Raw genomic sequence first — 19,591 nt, 5'->3', positions numbered from 1 at the left:
TTACTTAAAACCCATGCAGAGTGTCAGGGACTTTCAAACCCTTAAGGGGAATTTAGCAAAAAATATTCTGGAATATTAACTGATATTGCATAAGTGTGATTAATAAATGTTTATACCTTCCAAATCTCTTTCTAATTTTTTATGTTATGAAATATATAAATATAATAAAATATTAAAAATGATAGAATCTCTGCACCCACTATTCACATATACAATTATAAACATTTTGCATTTTTTCCCACTCATTCAGCAAATATCAATTAAATGTCTTCTGTGATCCAGGCACTCTTCTATCTGGTATTGAAATCTAGCAATGAACAAAATAGAAAAAAATCTTTCCTCTAGACAGGGAGGCAGCCAATAACAAGTAAATGAGTAAAATATATATGAAATATGTTAGATATTGGGAAGTTACAAGAAGACAAATACACTAGGAAAAAGGGATAGGGAGTTTTAGGGTGAGAAATCGTTGCACTTTTTTTTTTTAAAAGAGGGGGTGGGAGAGGCAGAGGGAGAGAATCTCAAGCAGACTCTGTGTTGAGCGCAGGGCCCAACACAGGGCTCGACCTCACAACCCTGAGATCATGACCTGAGCTGAAATCAAGAGTCAGACACTTAACAGACTGAGCCACCCAGACACCCAAAAAAGTTGCACTTTTAAATGAGGTTCAGGGATGGTCTTGCTGAGAAGATGACAGTTGAATAGAGACATGAAGGAAGTGAGAGTGTGAGCCATATCAGTATCTTAGGAAAGAGATTTTTAGGCAGAGAGATCAGCTGGTGTGAAAGATCCAAGGTGGGAATATGCCTGGGCTGTTTGTGGAACAATGAGGAATACAGTGTACATGTATAGAGTGAGTGAGGCTCAGAGTAGCAGGAAGTAAGGGCGTGGAGGTGCATGCAGGGCACTGAAGACTGTTGTAAGGACTGTGACTTCTTTTAGTGAAATGGAGGACATTGGAAAGTTTGGAGTAGAGGAGTGAGATAATCTGACTTATTTTAGAAAAGTAATTTTGTTTGCCAAGTATGAAATTCTTTTGGTGGGACAAGTCTGGAGACATGGAGACCAGTTAGGAAACTGTTGCACTAATCCTAGCAAGAGATGGTAATGCTTTAGACCGTGGAGTGGCAGAGTAAGTTGTAGTAAGTAGTCAGATTTTAGATATATTTTGACATTAGGGATAATGAAATTTCTTGATGGGTTGGACGTGGGATGTGAGAGAGCAAGAGGAATCAGGGGATCCCTAAGGTTGTTGGCCAGAGTGGCCGAAAAGATGAAGTTGCTATCAACTAACATGGCGTGGGCTTCTGATGGAAAGATTTCGGGTAGGTAGAAGAGTGCATTTGAGCAGCTTGAATTTGAGATGACTATTAGACTTACAGAGATGTCTAGTGGGCAGTAGGAGATTTGAGTCTGGAGTTTGCGGGAGAAGTCTCATGTAGAGATATAAATATGGAATTTGCCAGTATATAAGTAATATTTAAAATCATGAAAATGAAGGAGAGGGGCGCCTGGGTGGCTCAGTCAGTTAAGCGTCTACCTCCAGCTCAGGTCATGATCCTGGGGTCCTGGGATTGAGCCCCTGCATCGGACTCCCTGCTCAGTGGGGAGTCTGCTTCTCCCTCTCAATCTCCCTCCCTGCTCTCTCTCTCTCTCAAATAAATAAATAAAATATTTTTAAAAATTGGAGGAGAATATCAACAGAGTAAGTACAGATAGGAAAGAAAAAGGGACAAAGCTCTGAACCCCAGGCTACTCTGACACTGAGAGTAAAAAGAGGAGGAGGCGCCAGCAAAGGAGACTGGGAAAAAGGGACTGGGAAACTGGAAGAAAATAGGCAAGTGTGTTGTCTTGGGAGCCAAGTGAAGAAATGTTTCTAGGATGAACGCGATCAACTATGTCAAATACTGTTTAGGACAAATTAGGACAAATAAGGTGAGGACTGGAGATTGAGCATTGGCTCAATCTAAATCTCAGGAGAGAGAGAACGGGAATAGACATATTGTCCTCCACAACCTAAGGCTCTTGGGGTTTTCTGTAAACAGGAATAGTGACATCGTGTGGGGAGGACAGCAGAGGATGGAGTGGGGTCAAGAGAGGTCTTTTTATTTTAAGGTGGGAGAAATGGCAGACATCATATGCTGGTTGACACATTCCTGGAAAGGAAGTGGAGGTCAATAGAATAATGATAGAAGGGAGAGGATTGCTGGAACACTGACCTTGGGAGGGATAAACTCAGTGCGTAAGTGGGGAAGCTGCCCTCAGCCAGTGGCCTGGTCAGTTCATCCTTAGGGAAAGAGAAGGGTGAGTTCCTGGGCCCAGATGCACATGGCTGTCAAGAAGTGGTAATGGGAGCTTATGGAATGTCTTTTCTGATTGCTTCTATGTTCTCACTGAAAGTGAGGAAGGAAAAGGAGACATGGGAGTTTGAGGAGAGAGGAGAAGATATAAAATAAGTAGCCACATCTGTGGGAGAGTGAATGGATTAGGAAATGAGTGTGTTTGCTGGACAGCATTGAAGGCCTACTTGAGGCTCATGGTCATGGATTTAAAGTGAAACTGGTCAGCCTGATTCTATGTTTTGCTCCAACCACATTTAGCTTAACAAGCGCAGGCAAAGAGTAGATGGTGTGTTGAATTTAATCTTGTTTTAGTACCCCTACTTCATATGTATATATCCATAAACTATATACACTGTTAGCTTATGTTCCTAAAATGTACATAAATGGCATATCATATTGCAAAGTATTTTATTTGACTTATTTTTGAAATTTATCTAAGTTGATAAATATGAATCTGTTTCATTAATTTAGCTTCTGTATAATATTCTTTTAAATGAATTATCTAGTTTACTTCTCCATTCTCCTACTGAGATACATTTAGGTCTCTGTGTTTTCTTAGTGTTGCAATTTTTTTCCGATATTATTGGTTTTCTGCAGTTCTTTAAATATTCTAGGTACCCATAATTTGTAATTATATACTTTATTTCTTTTCCAAGTCTTTCACTTGTCTTTAATGGTATTTTTGCCATCATCAGATTTGACATTTTAATAAAATCAAATTTACTAATCTTTTCGTATTTACATTAGATTATTTTTAAAATTTTAATTGTAAAATACACATAAAAATTATCATCTAAACTATTTTTAAGGGTACATCAGTAGTATTAACTATATTCACAGTATTGTACAACAGGCCTCTAGAAATGTTTTATCTTGAAAAACTCAACTCTATACCCATTGAACAACAACTCCCCAGTTTTCCCTCCTCCTAGCTCCTGGCAACCACCATTCTATTTTGTTTCTGTGAGTTTGACTACTTTAGATACCTAACATAAGTAGAATCATACAGTATTTATCTTTTTGACTGGCTTACTTCAGTTAACATAATGTCTTCAAGGTTTATTAGTGTTGTAGTACGTGATGGGATTGCCTTCTTTTTTAAGGCTAAGTAATATTATAATATATGTATATATCATACTTTGTTTATCCATTCATCCACTAATGGACATTTGGGTTGCTTCCCCATATTGGCTATTGAGAATAATGCTGCCATTGAACATAGGTATACAAATATCTCTTTGAGTTAATGCTTTCAAGTTCTTTTGGATATATATCCAGAAGTAGAATTGCTGGATCATATGATTATATTATTTATTTTCCCCCGTGATAATTTTATTTTTAATTTTTTTTGAGGAACATCCGTATTGTGTCCCATAGAGGCTGCACCGTTTTACATTCCCACCAACAATGTGCAAGCATTCCAGTGTCTCCACATCCTCACCTATACTTAATATTTCTGCCCTTTTGATAGCAGTCCTCGTAACGAGTGTGAGGTGATACCTCATTATAGCTTTTATTTGCATTTCTCTCATGATTAGTGGTGTTGCACATCTTCTCATGTGCTTGTTGGTCTCTTGTTTATCATCTTTGGAAGAATGTCTGTTGAAATTCTTTGCCTAGTTTTTAATCAGGTTATTTGCTTTTTTCTTGTTGAGTTGTAGTTCTTAATATATTCTGGATATTAACCACTTATCAGATGTGAGATTTGTTAATTTTCTCTCCTGTTCTGTAGGTTGCCTTTTCACTTTGTTTCCTTTGATGCAAGGAAGTTTTTAATTTTGATATTGTCCCATTTGTCAGCTTTTAAGCCAGCGTTGGTGATATAGTGGTGAGCATAGCTGCCTTCCATTTGTCAGCTTTTGTTGCTTGTGCTTTTGGTATCATATCCAAGAAATAATTGCTAAATCCAGTGTCATGAAACTTTCCCTCTGCTTTTTCTTCTAGGAGCCTTATAGTTTTAGGTCTTACATTTAGGTCTTTAGTCCATTTTGAGTTAACTTTTGTATTGGTATAAAGTAAGGGTCCGACTTCATTCTTTTGCGTGCAGCTGTCCACATTTTTCCCAGCATCACATGTTAAGGAGACCATCCTTTGCTCATCATGCAGTCTTGACACCCTTGTTGAAGACCATTTGACTGAATGCACTGTAAGGTTTATTTCTGGGCTCTCTATTTTTTTCCATTGCTCTGTATGCCTGTCTTAATTCCACTACCAAGATGTATTGTTTACTGTAGCTTTGTAATATATTTTGAAATCAGGAAGTGTGACACTGCCAACTTTGTTCTTCTTTCCCAAGATTGTTTGGCTATTCAGGGTCCCTAGAGATTTCGTATCAATTTTAATATATTTTTTTATTTTTGCAAAAAAATGCCATTGGGATTTTGAAAGGAATTACATTGACTCTCTAGATTACTCTGGGTAGTATGGACATTTTCAAATATTATGTCTTCTAATCAACAAGCAGGTGATATCTTTCCTTTTATTTCTCTCTTCCTTAATTCCTTTCACAATATTTTATCATGTTCATTGTCAGGTCTTTTGACTTCTTGGTTAAATTAATTCCTAAGCATTTTATTATTCTTGATCCTACTTTAAATGGGATCTTTTCCCCTTAATTTTTTTTGGATTGTTCATTGTTAGTGTAAAGAAATATAACTGATTTTTGTATGTTGATCTTGTATCCTGTAACTTTGCTGTATGTGCTTATTCTAACAGTTTTTTGTGTGGACTCTTTAGGGTTTTCTTCATATAAGATTATATAATCTACAAGCAGAGATAATTTTATTTCCTCCTTTCAGATTTGGATATCTTTTTTTTTTGGCCTAACTGCTCTGGCTAGGACTTCTAGTGCTATATTGAATAGAAGTGGTAAGAGCAGCCTTACCTTGTTCCTGATTTTAGAGGAAAAGCTTTCAGTTTTTGACCATTGAGTGTCATGTTTACTGTAGGCTTTTCATATGTGGCCTTTACTATGTGGAGGTATTTTCTTTCTATTCCTTCTTTGTTGTTGAGTGTTTTTATCATGAAAGGGCGTTGAAGTTTGTCAAATGCTTTTTCTGCATCAATTGAAGTGATCATGTTGTTTTTGTTCTTCATTCTGTTAATATGGTGTTTTACACTGATGATTGACTTTCAAGTCTTGAACCATCCTTGCATTCCAGGAATAAGCCTCACTCAGTCATGTCACATAAACCTTTCAATGTGCTGTTGAATTTGGTTTGCTAGTATTTAATTGGGATTTTTGTATCAGTCTTCATCAGAAATATACGGCTGTAGGTTTCTTGCAGTATCTCTTGCTGACTTTGGTATCAGAGTAATGCTGGCCTTATCCAATGAGTTTGGAAGTGTTCTCTTCAGTTTTTTGGAAAATTGAGGAGGATTGGTCTTACTACTTCTTTAAATGTTTTTTTAGAATTTTCCTGTAAGCCATTTGGTCCTGAGCTTTTCTGGGAGGAGGTTTTTGATTGTTGATTCACTCTCCTTACTGATTATGTGTCTGTTCAGACTTCCTATTTCTTCATGATTCAGTCTTGATATATTGTATGTTTCTAGGAGTTTATCCATTCTAGATTATCTAGTTTTTGGTGTATAATTGTTCATAGTAGCTTCTTCTAATGTCTTCTCTTTCATTTCTGATTTTATTTATTTGAATCTTCTCTCTCTTTTTTTTAATCTAGCTAAGATTTTGGCAGTCTTGTTGATATTTTCAAAAAACCAACTCTTATTTTGTTAAATTTTTTTCTACTCTAGGTTTCATTTATTTCTGGTCTACTTATTTCTTTCCTGCTGCTAACTTTTGGTTTAGTTTGTTCTTTTTCCAGTTCCTTGAGGTATAAAATTGGGTTGTCAATTTCCTTGAATTTTTTAAAACAAAATCTCTTTTTATCTCAATGCAGTAAGATATTTGCTTTTCTTTTAAAAATTGGCACAATAAAATTTTTAATTACTAGGAATTAATTTTTTTTAAAGATTTTATTTATTTATTTGACAGAGAGAGACACAGCGAGAGAGGGAACACAAGCAAGGGGAGTGGGAGAGGGAGAAGCAGGCTTCCTGCGGAGCAGGGAGCCCGATGCAGGGCTCGATCCCAGGACCTTGGGATCATGACCTGAACCAAAGGCAGACACTTAACGACTGAGCCATCCAGGCACCCCGGAATTAATTTTTGTATATAAAACAAAGTGGGGATCTTATTTTATCTCTTTTTATAGATTAACCCAGCTGACTAAACTATCATCGAATAGTCAGTTAATCTTTTCCCTACTGATTTGAAAGGTAACTTCTGTCATATGCCAAATTCTTGTACATGCCTTGGAGTCTATTTCTATTGCTATTTCTCTTCATTCAATTCCATTTGTCTGGATGCTTCTCTCTAAGTCAAAATAAAAAATCTTAAAGGCTATGAATTTGTAGTAAGTCTTGAATCTGGAGAGGTGAGATCTTTCTCCTCTTCACTTTTATCCTACCATTCTCTCCTCCTTTCGTCTGACTCTTCACTGTATTCTCTATTCTTGATCTTTCGTTCCTCCATGTGAATTAATGGAATTGAATTTATAAATTAATCTGGAAATAACTGTGATCTTTGGATACTGAATCTTCCTATCAGCTAATTAGCATAAATGAATATTCATGCTTTCCCATTTATTTAGTTATCTTTTATTTCCTTCAATAAGTAATGCTTTATACTTATATTATTAGATTTATTTCCATTAACTTTGTAATTTTTATTCCTGTCTACAAAAATTAGAATATTTATGGTTTTTTGGGCAACACATAAGAATGTTGCTGATCTTGTAGATAGCAATGTTGCTGAATTCATGTTCCACTACAGATTCACTTGGATTTTTTATGTAAACGACTATATTAAGAGAAAAAATCTGAACCACCTTGTCACTAATGATGGCTTTATATCTTTGTGATTCTCATTATTTTTACTTTGTATGTGTTTGTGGGTGGATGGTTTGGTTTGGCTTTATTCTGTCTACTTTTATTTGTGTGTACTCTTGCTTTTTACTTTAAGGCTACATGTCTTGGGTTTTACAATTTAGTATGGTATTTACTCTAGGTTTTTGATAGATGAATTATATTCTTAGTTTCTAGTTGTTTACTGATATAAATTCTTATGGTTTTTCTCTTTGGTCACCTACTGTTGTGAGTTATATTAATAGAATTTGTTGTTGAATGTTAAACCATCTTTCAATTCTTGGAACAAACTTTACTTTCTGTTTTGTTGTTGTTGTTTTATACTTTACTGGATTTTGTTTGCTGATATTTTATTTAGGACTTTATTGTCAAGTTGACCTGTAATTTTCTTTTCTAATATTACATTTGTCTGATTTTGGTTTCGAACTTATACTAACATCATGAAATGAATTTAGAATCATGTATGTAGATAGAAATCCTATTCCTCTGAATATTTCCTCTTAATGCACCTCTATAACTATCAATCAGGGTGTATATTTTTTTTCCCACCTCCTAAGTGAGTGTGAGTAGCTTTTCAAATACTTATTTAATTCTTTAAAAATATTTATAATAATATTTAGGTTTTCAGTTTCTTCTTGAGTCAATTTTGGTAAGTTATGTTTTTATAGAAAATGTTAATATTTTTTCTTTTTAAGTTCTTTGGCATCACGTTCATAGAATTCATTTATTTTTGAATAATATGAGTGTAGTAATATTTCCTTTTAAATTATTAATATTATTGATCTGTAATTTTCCTCTCTTTTTCTCTTTGTCAGTGTGCTAGAAATTTGCCTATTAGTCTTTTCCAAGAAACAGCTTTTGTCAAGCTTCTCATTTTTTCCATTTCTTTGCTGATGTTCCTTTATTACTTTGTTTCTTTTACTTTTTGAGTTTTTCTTTCATATGCTTTTTCTAAACTTTTGAGTTGGACCTCCAGCTCACTAACACTTAATCTTTTCATTTTTAATAAAACTGAATTTTAAGAACAGCTTTAGCTATATCTCACAAGTTCTGATATATGGCATGTTTACTGTTACTCTAATAGTCTCATATTCATAGTGTTTTTTCTTTGGGCCATGAATTATTTAGAAATAGGTTTTTAGGTTTTCAAATATATTGATTTTTTGGTTATCTGTTTGTAAATGAGTTCTAATTTTATTGCTTTCTGTTTGGAGAACAAACTATATATGATCTTATTTCTGTGGAATTTGAGATTTGCTTTGTAACCTAGTACATGGTTAATTTCTGTTAATATGACATGTATGCCTGAGAAGAATGTGTATTCTCTGCTATAAAAGTTTTTTGTATTCTCATAACATCATGCAAATCTTTGATAGCTTCACTAATTATTTTCCTGCTTGATTGGTCAGTTATAAAAGAGATATGTTGAAATGCCCATTACAGTTGTGGTTTTGTCCATTTCTTCTTGAAGAGCTCTCCATTCTTGCTTTATATAGTTTAAGGCTTTTCAAAAAATATTGAGGGTATTCAGGTTTGGAATAGTATTATTTCCCTAGTGAAATGTTCCTTTTATTATTATGTGATAACTCTACTGAATTTTAATAATCCTTTTTGCCTTAAAGTTTATTTTCCTGCTTTTAATAAAAGTACTCCAGCTTTCTATTGGTTAGTGCTGGTCTGTTATATCTTCTTTTTCCATCTCTTTACTTTCAATATTTCTTTGTCATTATGTTTTAGGTGTGCCTTTTGTAAATAACATATAGCTGGATTTTGTTTTTGATCCAGAGAGTTTCTATCTTTTAACTGGTGAGTTAAATCTGTATATTATGATTACTGATATATTTTTACTTATTTCTCTTATCTTGCTATGTGTTTCTCTTTATCACAATTTCTCTTTGCTTTTCCCTCTCCTTTCCTATTTAGATTATTAGGATTTCTTTATTTCATTTCTCCGTAATGGTCTAGAAGTTATATATACTCTATTTCTATTCTTTTAGTGGTTATTACCTTGAAATTTTTAACTTATATACTGACTTAACAATTATGTCTGTAATTGTCATGACCACTACAAGAACATGGAATGTTTTAACTTCAATTATCCATCTCATTTTCTGTGTTATTGTTACTTATTATTTGGTCCCACGTTGTGTTATATTTCCCAAATTAATCATTATTCTATAATTTTCATTTTATAAATTCAGTACTTGTTCAGGATTTTCTCACATTTACCGGTTTTCTCTGTTCACTATTGCTTCTTAGAACTTAACTCTTTTCTTGTGAGTTCAGTTTATTTCTGAAGTGCCTCCTTTAGATGTCTTTTTAACAATGCTTAATGAATAGTAAACTCCCTTTGTCTTAAAATCCCTTTATTTTGGATTGCATATTCATTGTTAATTTAGCTATCATAGATATATCTGGTTATGGAGTGGTTTATCTTTTTATTTTAAAATAAAACATGCAAAAACAAAAAATAAATGTACAGATTAGGGGTTATTATAAGGCAAACACTTATAACCATCACTCACGTTAAGAAATAAGAATTTGCCACTCATGGGTATATTTTTATTTAGTTTGCTTGGGACTTTTGCAGTATTTTCTCAAATATATCTTCTAGTTTGCAGATTCTCTCTTTAGTTGTGTCTACTCTGTTTAATCAGCCTGTTTTTTATTACTGTATTTTTTTCATTTATATAGTTCTATTTGCTTTTTCTTATCTTTCTAATCTTTTCTGTACTGATATGTTGTTTTATGGATATTGTCCTTCATGTCTTTCATCTTTTACAACATACTAATCTTTTATAGATTGTTGTTCTAGTATTTCAAGTAATCCTTCTGTTTGGTTTGAGGAGTCCAGTTCACATATTTAGAAATTTTGAGACTCAAGGGCTTTCTGTATGTGAACCCTGATCCAGCTAGGTTGTGGAAATTTCTCTGGTTCTGTCATGTGTTCCAGAGTAGCACCATGTTGACCAGATTTTCTCACTTCCCCATACCATGGAGGACAAGAATAAATTCAGGCCCTAAATCTACAAGAGGCACAAGCCTCGGGATTTGATTTCACAAGGGCAATATTTATGTGTTTGTTTTCTAAGCTAAGGCCCTCCCTTTGTGCGGCTGCAGCATAGGTCGTATGCCTACCTCACTGGTTTTCTGCACCCTCTTCATGGCTGGCATCTAGGGATTCCCCTTTCTTTCTTGTGAACACAGTCATAGATGATTAGCAGTACAATATTTACTTCTTTTATTTTATTTATTTATTTATTTTAAAGATTTTATTTATTTATTTGAGAGAGAGAATGAGAGACAGAGAGCACGAGAGGGAAGAGGGTCAGAGGGAGAAGCAGACCCCCCGCTGAGCAGGGAGCCCGATGCGGGACTCGATCCCGGGACTCCAGGATCATGACCTGAGCCAAAGGCAGTCGCTTAACCAACTGAGCCACCCAGGCGCCCAATATTTACTTCTTTTAAAAAATCAAACATTTCTAGATACTTGTGAGGAGATTTGTCAAAATTAGGATGGGAAAAAACACAAGAGGGAGAAACTTCTCATTGGTAAATTTATATTTAACTTACAAATTTATCATAAACAAGTAAGATCAGAATAAAACATTAGCAAATGAAAGCTAGGGATGATTTAACCTAGTATTTATTGAGAAATGCCTAAGAGTTTGGATTCTCCCTTAGAAGGAAACCAGTTTTTTGTCCAGTGCTATCTGATCTTTTTCTCTAAGGAACAGTGAAACCTCCTTGATCAGCTGATTACTTAAGCACAAGAATACTCTGTATTATCTGCCAGGATGGTACACACACACTGCTTTTACCATTTTTACATTCAAGTAAATTCTCATTCACAATCTTTTAACTCTGTGCTAGCTTTAATCAGTAATGTTGCTTATAAAATAGTGTGGACTTAAATGCTACATAGGTTGATTGCCTTTTCTCCTTGAGAGGAATATTACCATAAAAATACTTTGAACAAATAATAAACAACAGAATTTAGCTCTGTTATCCTAGCCTTTTTATATCATAGTTCATAAAATATTACCTAGAAATATTTCCTGCCCCCACTACTGACCTTCCCCTGTCATACCTCATCAGTTTATCTTCTTGGTAGAATTATTTGAAAGGCATTTAGTTTACACTCCCAATAACATGCCTAGGCAGATAAACACAAATTGAAAAGTAAATTAGGGATATGTTTACAAATAAAAGATAAAACTCTTAGGAAGTCAAGGCTGATACACCATAAGTTAAAACCCAGAGGGAGCAACACTTCCACTGAGAAAGAGGAAGCAGATACAGAATTGCAGGAGGCTAAAATGGCAATGTTTTAAAATAACAGAGAAACTTAAGAAATGCTTTCTTCACTATTATTTCTCAGTGACTGGAATTTCCCAACACTTAGGCTTTAATTTTTCTGTCTCCTGGAATTTCAATCAGATAGATAATTATTATATTAATGTAGATACTACCTACTCCCTTCCACCACCACCACCCCCCAAAAATACATAAAACAAGCACAAAACAGAGAACCTAAAGTGAATTAAAAAGGAGCTCAAAAATCACACAGAGAAGGTAGACAATACCTCTTTGGGCACTTAATGTGGTTCTGAGCTTCCCCTCCGTTGAGACAATCCAGAACTGAGCTGCCATAGTTCTCATTGTCAGAGAAAGGAAGACATGGGAAGTAGTGGTGACTGTCAAACCTTTGTGGCACTTAATAAGATCTATGTGTTTCATATCCTCTTTACACTAAACTTATGAATATCTAGTGTTTTGAAGAAGAGAGTGCATATTTTCTTGATCCTCAGCTTGTTAAGTTTAATCATTGTCTCATACTTAGAAGGAAATGTGTCTAATTTCAAAATGGTTTGACATGGAGCTGCCTGTAAATGGAAGTGAACGTTTATATTTGCTAAAAAGACTAGTTTTCTAAATAAATAAAAACTAGAGAAGCAATCAGTCAAAACTCATTATCTTTTTTTTTTTTTTTTAAGGTTTTATTTATTTATTTGACAGAGATAGCGAGAGCAGGAACACAAGCAGGGGGAGTGGGAGAGGGAGAAGCAGGCTTCCTGCCGAGCAGGGAGCCTGATGCGGGGCTCGATCCCAGGACCCCGGGATCATGACCTGAGCCGAAGGCAGGCACTTAACCAACTGAGCCACCCAGGCGCCCCAAAACTCATTATCTTTTTACTCCTAAACCAGTTTGGAGAATTATTTTTTTCTTTTAGTATATCTAAACCTGATTTAGGATATAATGTTTTAAAGGTATCTTTTAAGATGAGATCAAATCATAAACACTCTTAGTAATTTTCATGTTTCTTTATGCCAGCTACACAGTGATTTTGGCTTATCCAAAAAAAGGCTATTGCATAATAAATAGTATATTAACTAAAAACACTGGTTTTATGAAGTTTGGGGTTTTTTTAAAAAGTAATTTTGTACTATTTCTTTTTTAATAATTCGGTAAACGGATGAATGCTTCCTAACACATTTTTCCTAAGCATGTCTAACAAAGTTAAAAATTATTCATTAACTTTTTATGCAGATATTAAATGGAATCAATTTTATTTAGCTTTAATTTTTCTAGTAGTTTAATACAAAATTAGCATTTGGTACTGAAATGATTAAGCAGAGAGATAATATTTGATATATGGTTTTTATTAGCTAGTCAATAACGTTGTTCTGCCAGGTAACAAAAAAGAAAATTTTCTGCAGATATAAGCATAAGTAAATTATTTCTTTTAGTTTCTGGGGATGTGATCTTTCAGCAAATGTAGCACATAAAAAGAAAGAAATGAATCTTAAACCGTATTAATTATATGACATATAATATATGTATATTATGATTAAGTAGTTTAAATACACTTTTACCAAAGTGTTTAAATAAATTCATTATATTTATTGTCTCTGTGCTTAACTTCCCCTAATAAAGTAAAGGACTTCTACTAATTCATTCTATAACATTGCTAGAGTAGTGTTCTTTACTTTTAAAATTGGTAAATAAGAGGAATGCTTATTTTTCTTAAAACCTTGATAGTGGAAGAAGAGTAAAGTGTAAATTGAAGTTTCCTTTAAAGTAATTTTGTAAAGGGGCTCCTGGGTGGCTCAGTTGGTTAAGCAACTGCCTTCGGCTCAGGTCATGATCCTGGAGTCCTGGGATCGAGTCCCGCATCGGACTCCCTGCTCAGCGGGGAGTCTGCTTCTCCCTCTGATCCTCCCCCCTCATGCTCTCTGTCTCCCATTCTCTCTCTCAGATAAATAAATAAAAAATCTTTAAAAAAAAAAAGTAATTTTGTAAAATATTTTAATGGCTCCGAAGTGCCTTAAAAAGTTTCAGATACAGCCGTAAGAATGTATCTTGTCAAAGAGGAATTCTTTTTTCCCTATTTAATATATCTGTATAATAATTTAGATATTTACTCTCCTTTGTTTCATTGGAATGTCATAAGACACAATTGATCATTAAATCTAGACCTTTTTAAAGCTCTACAAAAGAGAAACAACTGTCTTTAAGAGACAATCCTTTTATAAAATAAAAACAATTTTGCGCATCATTACTGAACATATGATTGGCAGTGCCAAACCTAAACCAAATAAGGTGGGAAAAAATATTTTTCGTCGTTTTTCATCTTTGGGCTCCCTATTCTCCTTCTTAGAATTTGGTCTCTTTTTCCCCTTAAGGTTTCCCAGTGTTTTCCCAATCTTGCCTATCTGGAAATAAAGTACTGAAGTATTAGACAGTTCTTGTTACCCTACTAGGACTACTTGAAGTTTTACAAAAAGAATGGTACAAGAAACCAATAATGGAAATATACATACATACTGCAAAAAGGAAGAGTGGATGGATGGATGGATGGGTGTGTGGATGGATGGGTGGATAGATGGGAAGGTTTCAAGCAAAGGAAGTCTTTGGACAGGACATGCACCCAGGACTCACTATGTAGTGATGATCTGACCTGGTGAGAAGGGGGGAGTCTGTCAAATAGATTCTACCACTACTTTTCTACTGTGGTGTATCTCAACCACTAACATGTAATCCTGACTTTTTTTTTTATCATTTGTCTGGTTTGAAATCAAATGCCTTTTTGTTTGTTTGACTGTTTAAGGCTGAAAGAGCATATTCCTTTTGTGGGACTATTGAATACATGGCACCGGATATTGTCAGAGGGGGAGATTCAGGACATGACAAGGTATGTTCTAGACTTCCTTATATCTCCATAAAATGTTTAATAAGAACCCTAGTTAATAACTCGGGTCCAGTCTCTTCATCAGAGCCCTCTTTCTGGTATTGTCTTACCTTCATTGTTTTCTCTCCTTTGCTTTGAATACATGAACAAATTATGATATCTAGAGTTTTAGAGGAAGAAGATAGACTTTGTTGATTATCTCTTCAACAGAAATAAGCATTGTAACAATCCTTGGAGAAAGAAAAAAATCCTGCATTCAAGATAGTCCAGGTTTGTTTTCCTTAAGCCCTCTAAAAACCTCACTTCCCTTTGTGCAAAGTAAAGATTGTAGAGGAAGCATCTTAAGCAGTTTTGTTATAAAATCTAGGTCACATATTTTTTCTTCCTGTATTAAAGGGTAAGATTTCTTTGGTGCCATCTTAATGCTTTTGCTGTATTAATAATTTTCTCCAAATAAGGAATTTTGACTATTTTTTTGTTCCTCATCGTCCCTTCTCCCTCATCCCCTTTCAAAATCCCACATATTCAGTCCAAATATCTTAAGTGTGGAGAATCTTTGGTCTCCTTACTAATAACTAATCATATACTTAAAGCCTGTTCTTCAAGTTGGTATGGTATTGGTTTCAGGCCATATGATTAGGAATCTGATTGTTGATCTGTATCATCTCAACAGCTGGTTTTAAATCCAACAGCAAAACATTCTGAGGGTCCTGACTCCGGTGGCAGTAAAACGGCTTGTATAAATAAAATAATTGAATTGCTGGTTTCATTTACTGCATGGTATTCTTTGAAACTGTTGTCCTCAACAGTTTAATAGGAATTTATAACTGTTAAAATTTGAAAATTACCTTCTACGACCTAATGTAACCAATTTTTAAGGATGAAAACCTTATAGAACCTCCAAGAATTCCTGTATACCTGAGTCTGGAATATAGCTAGTCAATAAATACTCTTTCCTGTTCGTGGAACACCTTGATGACTTTGAGGTAATTAAATGTGACAATATATGCAAAGCGCTTATCAGTGTACCTGGCTCCACACTGTTCCTTTTATGATTGCAGACAGCCTGATCATGTTTTATATGTCATCATTATGTATTTTCTTTAAAATAGCTCTAGGTCCATAAATTTTGCATCATCTCTCTGAAATCTTTGCCCTGAAATTTGGAAGCAGGGTTAAAAATTTTAGCATCCAGTTAATATCTCTTGGTATAAGCTTGTGTATTCAACAAATACTGAAATTTTGATTTGCCTAATTATAAAAGAACTAATGTCAGGGTTCTTTAAACTCTGCTCTCAGTTCAGGTAACTGCATTTATAAGTTGGTTTCCAATTTAGATCTCATTTTATTTTATATTATTTAAGTATCTTCATGTTTCCCACAATTGAAGACTCAAATAAATGAAGATGTATGTGATAGGTCCTATAAGAAGAATTGAAAATTTAGGTGGTTATGAAATATGGTATCATTAGATGGGATTTTTTCATTTTTGTTCTTTGAGTTCAAGGAATTTCATAATACTTATTGGAGCTAAATAATTAATAAAAATGCTGAATGTTCCTTTTCTTTTTTCCCCCATAATAAGTCTAAAGAGTTTACTTAAAATTTTTAAAATTTGGAGTGCCTGGGTGGCTCAGTTGGTTAAGCGACTGCCTTCAGCTCAGATCATAATCCCAGAGTCCCAGGATTGAGTCCCGGATCAGGCTGCCCACTCAGTGGGGAGTCTGCTTCTCCTTCTGACCCTCCCCGATCTCGTGCTCTCTCTCTCCCTTTCTCTGTCTCTCTCTCTCACTATCAAATAAATAAAATCTTTAAAAAATAATAGTAAAATAAAATTGAAAAAAAATTTTTTTAATTAACCAAAATAAAACCATTACTTAATGATTTAGGAAATAATGAAAGCACTTTTAGCCCCTTGATTGACTATCACTGTGTTTAAATTCTATTCTGAGAATACCCGGATATTTGTTCTCTAAATGTCTTTCTTGCAAGTGTTTAATTTAATACTTCTTACACAGAAAGCTATATACAAAATCTTCTTGTTAAAATATTTTTCAAATATATAGTTTTATTCTGTTCATTCTCCTTTCTTATAAAATATATATTCATATTCTATAAAATGATATTATTGTTTTATAGGCAGTTGACTGGTGGAGTTTAGGTGTTCTAATGTATGAATTACTAACTGGAGCATCTCCTTTCACTGTCGATGGGGAGAAGAATTCCCAAGCTGAGATATCTAGGTAAGACTTAACAAAATAAAATAAATGTATTGTTTTCTGAAAGAAACTTATCAAATTTCTGAAATTAAGGCTGATAGAAAAGATAATCTTTTAAATGAGGGTAGACAAAATAATGTTCAAGTGGTAAACTTCTATTTATATTCATATAGAATGTAGATATATAACATTTATATTTCTTTATATTTTATGTGCCCACTTAGATCTTAAGTCTCAAAAGGATAGTGTCAAATTTTTTATGCGATCCAAAGCACTTCATATATTATCTTAATCTAGCACATCATATATTGAGAAGTGTATTTGTTGGACATTTTTTCCCTACTGTATCCCGAATGTAATTTCTTTGCAAATAAAGAAAAAGTAGTGATATTTTCAACTCACGGATATATAGGCTCAATAGAAACAAATACCATAAAATCACCCTCCTGTAGGTTACCAGAGTAGCTTATTCTATTCTTTTCTTCATAGCTGCTGTCACAATTGCAGTGTTTCATATGTGTTCATAGTTACTTGAGTAACGTCTGTCTGTCCCACTAGATTGTAAGCTCTGTGAGAGCAAGGCGCATGTCTGGCTTTGACCTTCAGGATTGTATGCTCATGTGCCAGGACAGTGCTTACTGTGCAGAATTCAGTAAATATTTTTGGAATGAAATGGATTAATGAACAAATAAACGAATGGTGATAAAACATTATACTAATTACTAGTTATGTTTTTGTCCTATTTTTACTTGAATTTTATAACTTTGAGAACAGATATGACATTAAAAATTAAAAATTGAGACTTCCACCAAGATGGAATAACAGGGACCGGATTTACTTTCCTGCCTGAAACAATTTTTAAAATGGGCAAAATATATGAAACAGCACTATCGAAGACATGAGCATCTAGCAGTGAAGGACAGTGAACACAGAGAGACGGAAAATAAACGAGGTGAGCCCTCTGATCGCCCAGCTTACTGCCTTGAGAGAGTATCCAGGCTGCAACACAGGGAGGGGAGGCCCAGGCAGAGTTGAGGAGATGGAACTGAGTCCAGGAGGACCACGCAGCTAGAGTTTGCAGGGCAGAGTCAGAGGGACGTCCAGAGACTTGCAGAAGGTACCCCTTGGGTATTCAGTGAAGTATTGATAAGCACTCGTGTGTGAGGGAGCTACTCAGTATAGTTCAGATGTGATTTCTCTCTAAACTGATCTATAGATTCATCACAGTCACAATCCCAGCAGGCTGTTTTGGGGGTTTTTTTGTTTTGTTTTCTTTTGTTTTTCTGTAGAAGTTGACAACCTAAAATTCATAGAGGTATGTAGAGGACATAGAATTGCCAAATCACCTTTGAAAAAGTAGACCAAAGTTGATTTCAGGGCTTATAAGCTACACTAATTAGAACACTGTGGTGTTCATATTGAGATACACAAATCATCAATGAACTAGATTAGGAAGTCCGGAAACGAAACCACACAGATATAGACCATTGTTTCTGGGTTTTTTTGTTTTGTTTTGTTTTGTTTTTTTACAAAGGTGCAAAGTCAGTTTGGTGGAGAAAAGATAGTCTTTTCAACAAATGCTAGAACCATTGGCTATCATATGGGGGGAGAATGAACTTCAATAAATACTTTGCACTTTATAGAAAAATTAAAAATAGATCATAGACCTAAATGTAAAATCTAAAACTACAACATTTCTGGAAGAAAACATAAAGGAAAATCTTTGTGACCTTGGGTTAGGCAAAGATTTCTTAGATAGGACACAAAAAGTGCAATCCATAAAAGAAAACACTGATAAATTGGACTTCATCAAAATTAAATACGTGTGCTCTTTGAAGGAAACCAAGAGAGTGGAAAGACAAGCCAGAGTGGGAGAAAATGACAAATCCTTCATCTGATAGATGACTGGTATCCAGAGTACATAAGGAACTCTCAAAACTCAAGGTGAATAAAAGCCCTCCATTTTGAAAAATGGGCAAAAGATTTTAACAGTTCACCAGAGAAGATCTATGAGCGGCAAATAAGCAGGTGAAAAGATGACCAATATCATTGGTCTTTAGGGAAATGCAGACTAAACCACGGTGAGGTGCCATTGTGTGCTCACTGGAGTGGCTACCAATGAAGAGTCGAATTGTAGCAGGGTTCTCTGGAGGAACAAAACCATTATGATTATGGAGGCTGAGAAGTCCCAGGATCTGCCGTCTGCAAGCTGGAGACCCAGTCCTGAAGATAAGAGGAGCCTGTGGGTGTAAATCCCAGTCCAGTGGCAGAAGACCAGCTTCCTATGTTAAGCAGGCAGGCAGCAAGGGGCTGAATCCTCTCTTCCTCTGCTTTTTTTTTTTTTTTTTTTTGTCTACTCAGGCCCTCAAGGGATTGGTTGCTGTCCACCCACCCTGGGGAGAGGATTCTACTTTACTGAGCCCACCAATTCAGATGCTAATTTCATTGAGAATACCCTCACAGATACACCCAAAGCAATGTTAAATTTGGGCAACCTGTAGCCCAGTCAAGTGACACTTTGGATTAACCATCACAAGTCCATCCCTGTCAGTTTGGCAGCCATGCACATCTCCTTAAACTGAACTTAATCTCCCAATAAAGACAATAACGAGGTCATAATTCCACCAAACGTGATACAGCTATCCTACATACAATGGAAAACACACTAACCCCTTATATAAAATCCTTAACTGATGTTCGCTCTTCTTGAAATCCCATAACTTAGATACTATGATAAAAATTAACAGTACTTAAATGTCATGATATAAAGTCAATGCATCTTGTCTTACATGATAAAGGAATAAGAGAGGAAAGACAACAAAGACATATTGTAACATATATATTAAAATGATTTATGCACACGTATTCCTACACAGATATACTCATAACAAGAGGAGGAAGTACAGCGATTTT

General features: G+C 34.8%; 1 protein-coding gene across 3 annotated transcripts in view; it reads left to right on the top strand.

Moving 5' to 3' along the window:
• The window catches only part of RPS6KA5 (ribosomal protein S6 kinase A5), a 184,413-nt gene that overhangs the window by 113,247 nt on the left and 51,575 nt on the right, over window positions 1–19,591 (top strand). For all 3 annotated transcript variants that reach the window (XM_064571484.1, XM_064571485.1, XM_054513842.2), the window contains exons 6-7: window positions 14,379–14,462; window positions 16,599–16,702. In XM_064571484.1, the coding sequence (XP_064427554.1) occupies window positions 14,379–14,462; window positions 16,599–16,702 (188 nt within the window). The remainder of the gene's footprint in view (window positions 1–14,378; window positions 14,463–16,598; window positions 16,703–19,591) is intronic.

This window comes from Mirounga angustirostris, unplaced genomic scaffold (assembly GCF_029215605.1).
Source record: "Mirounga angustirostris isolate CCGP_5_RB_7025 unplaced genomic scaffold, mMirAng1.0.hap1 SCAF_9, whole genome shotgun sequence".
NCBI classification, from domain to species: Eukaryota; Metazoa; Chordata; class Mammalia; order Carnivora; family Phocidae; genus Mirounga; species Mirounga angustirostris.
This window is presented reverse-complemented; position numbering and strand designations above follow the sequence as displayed.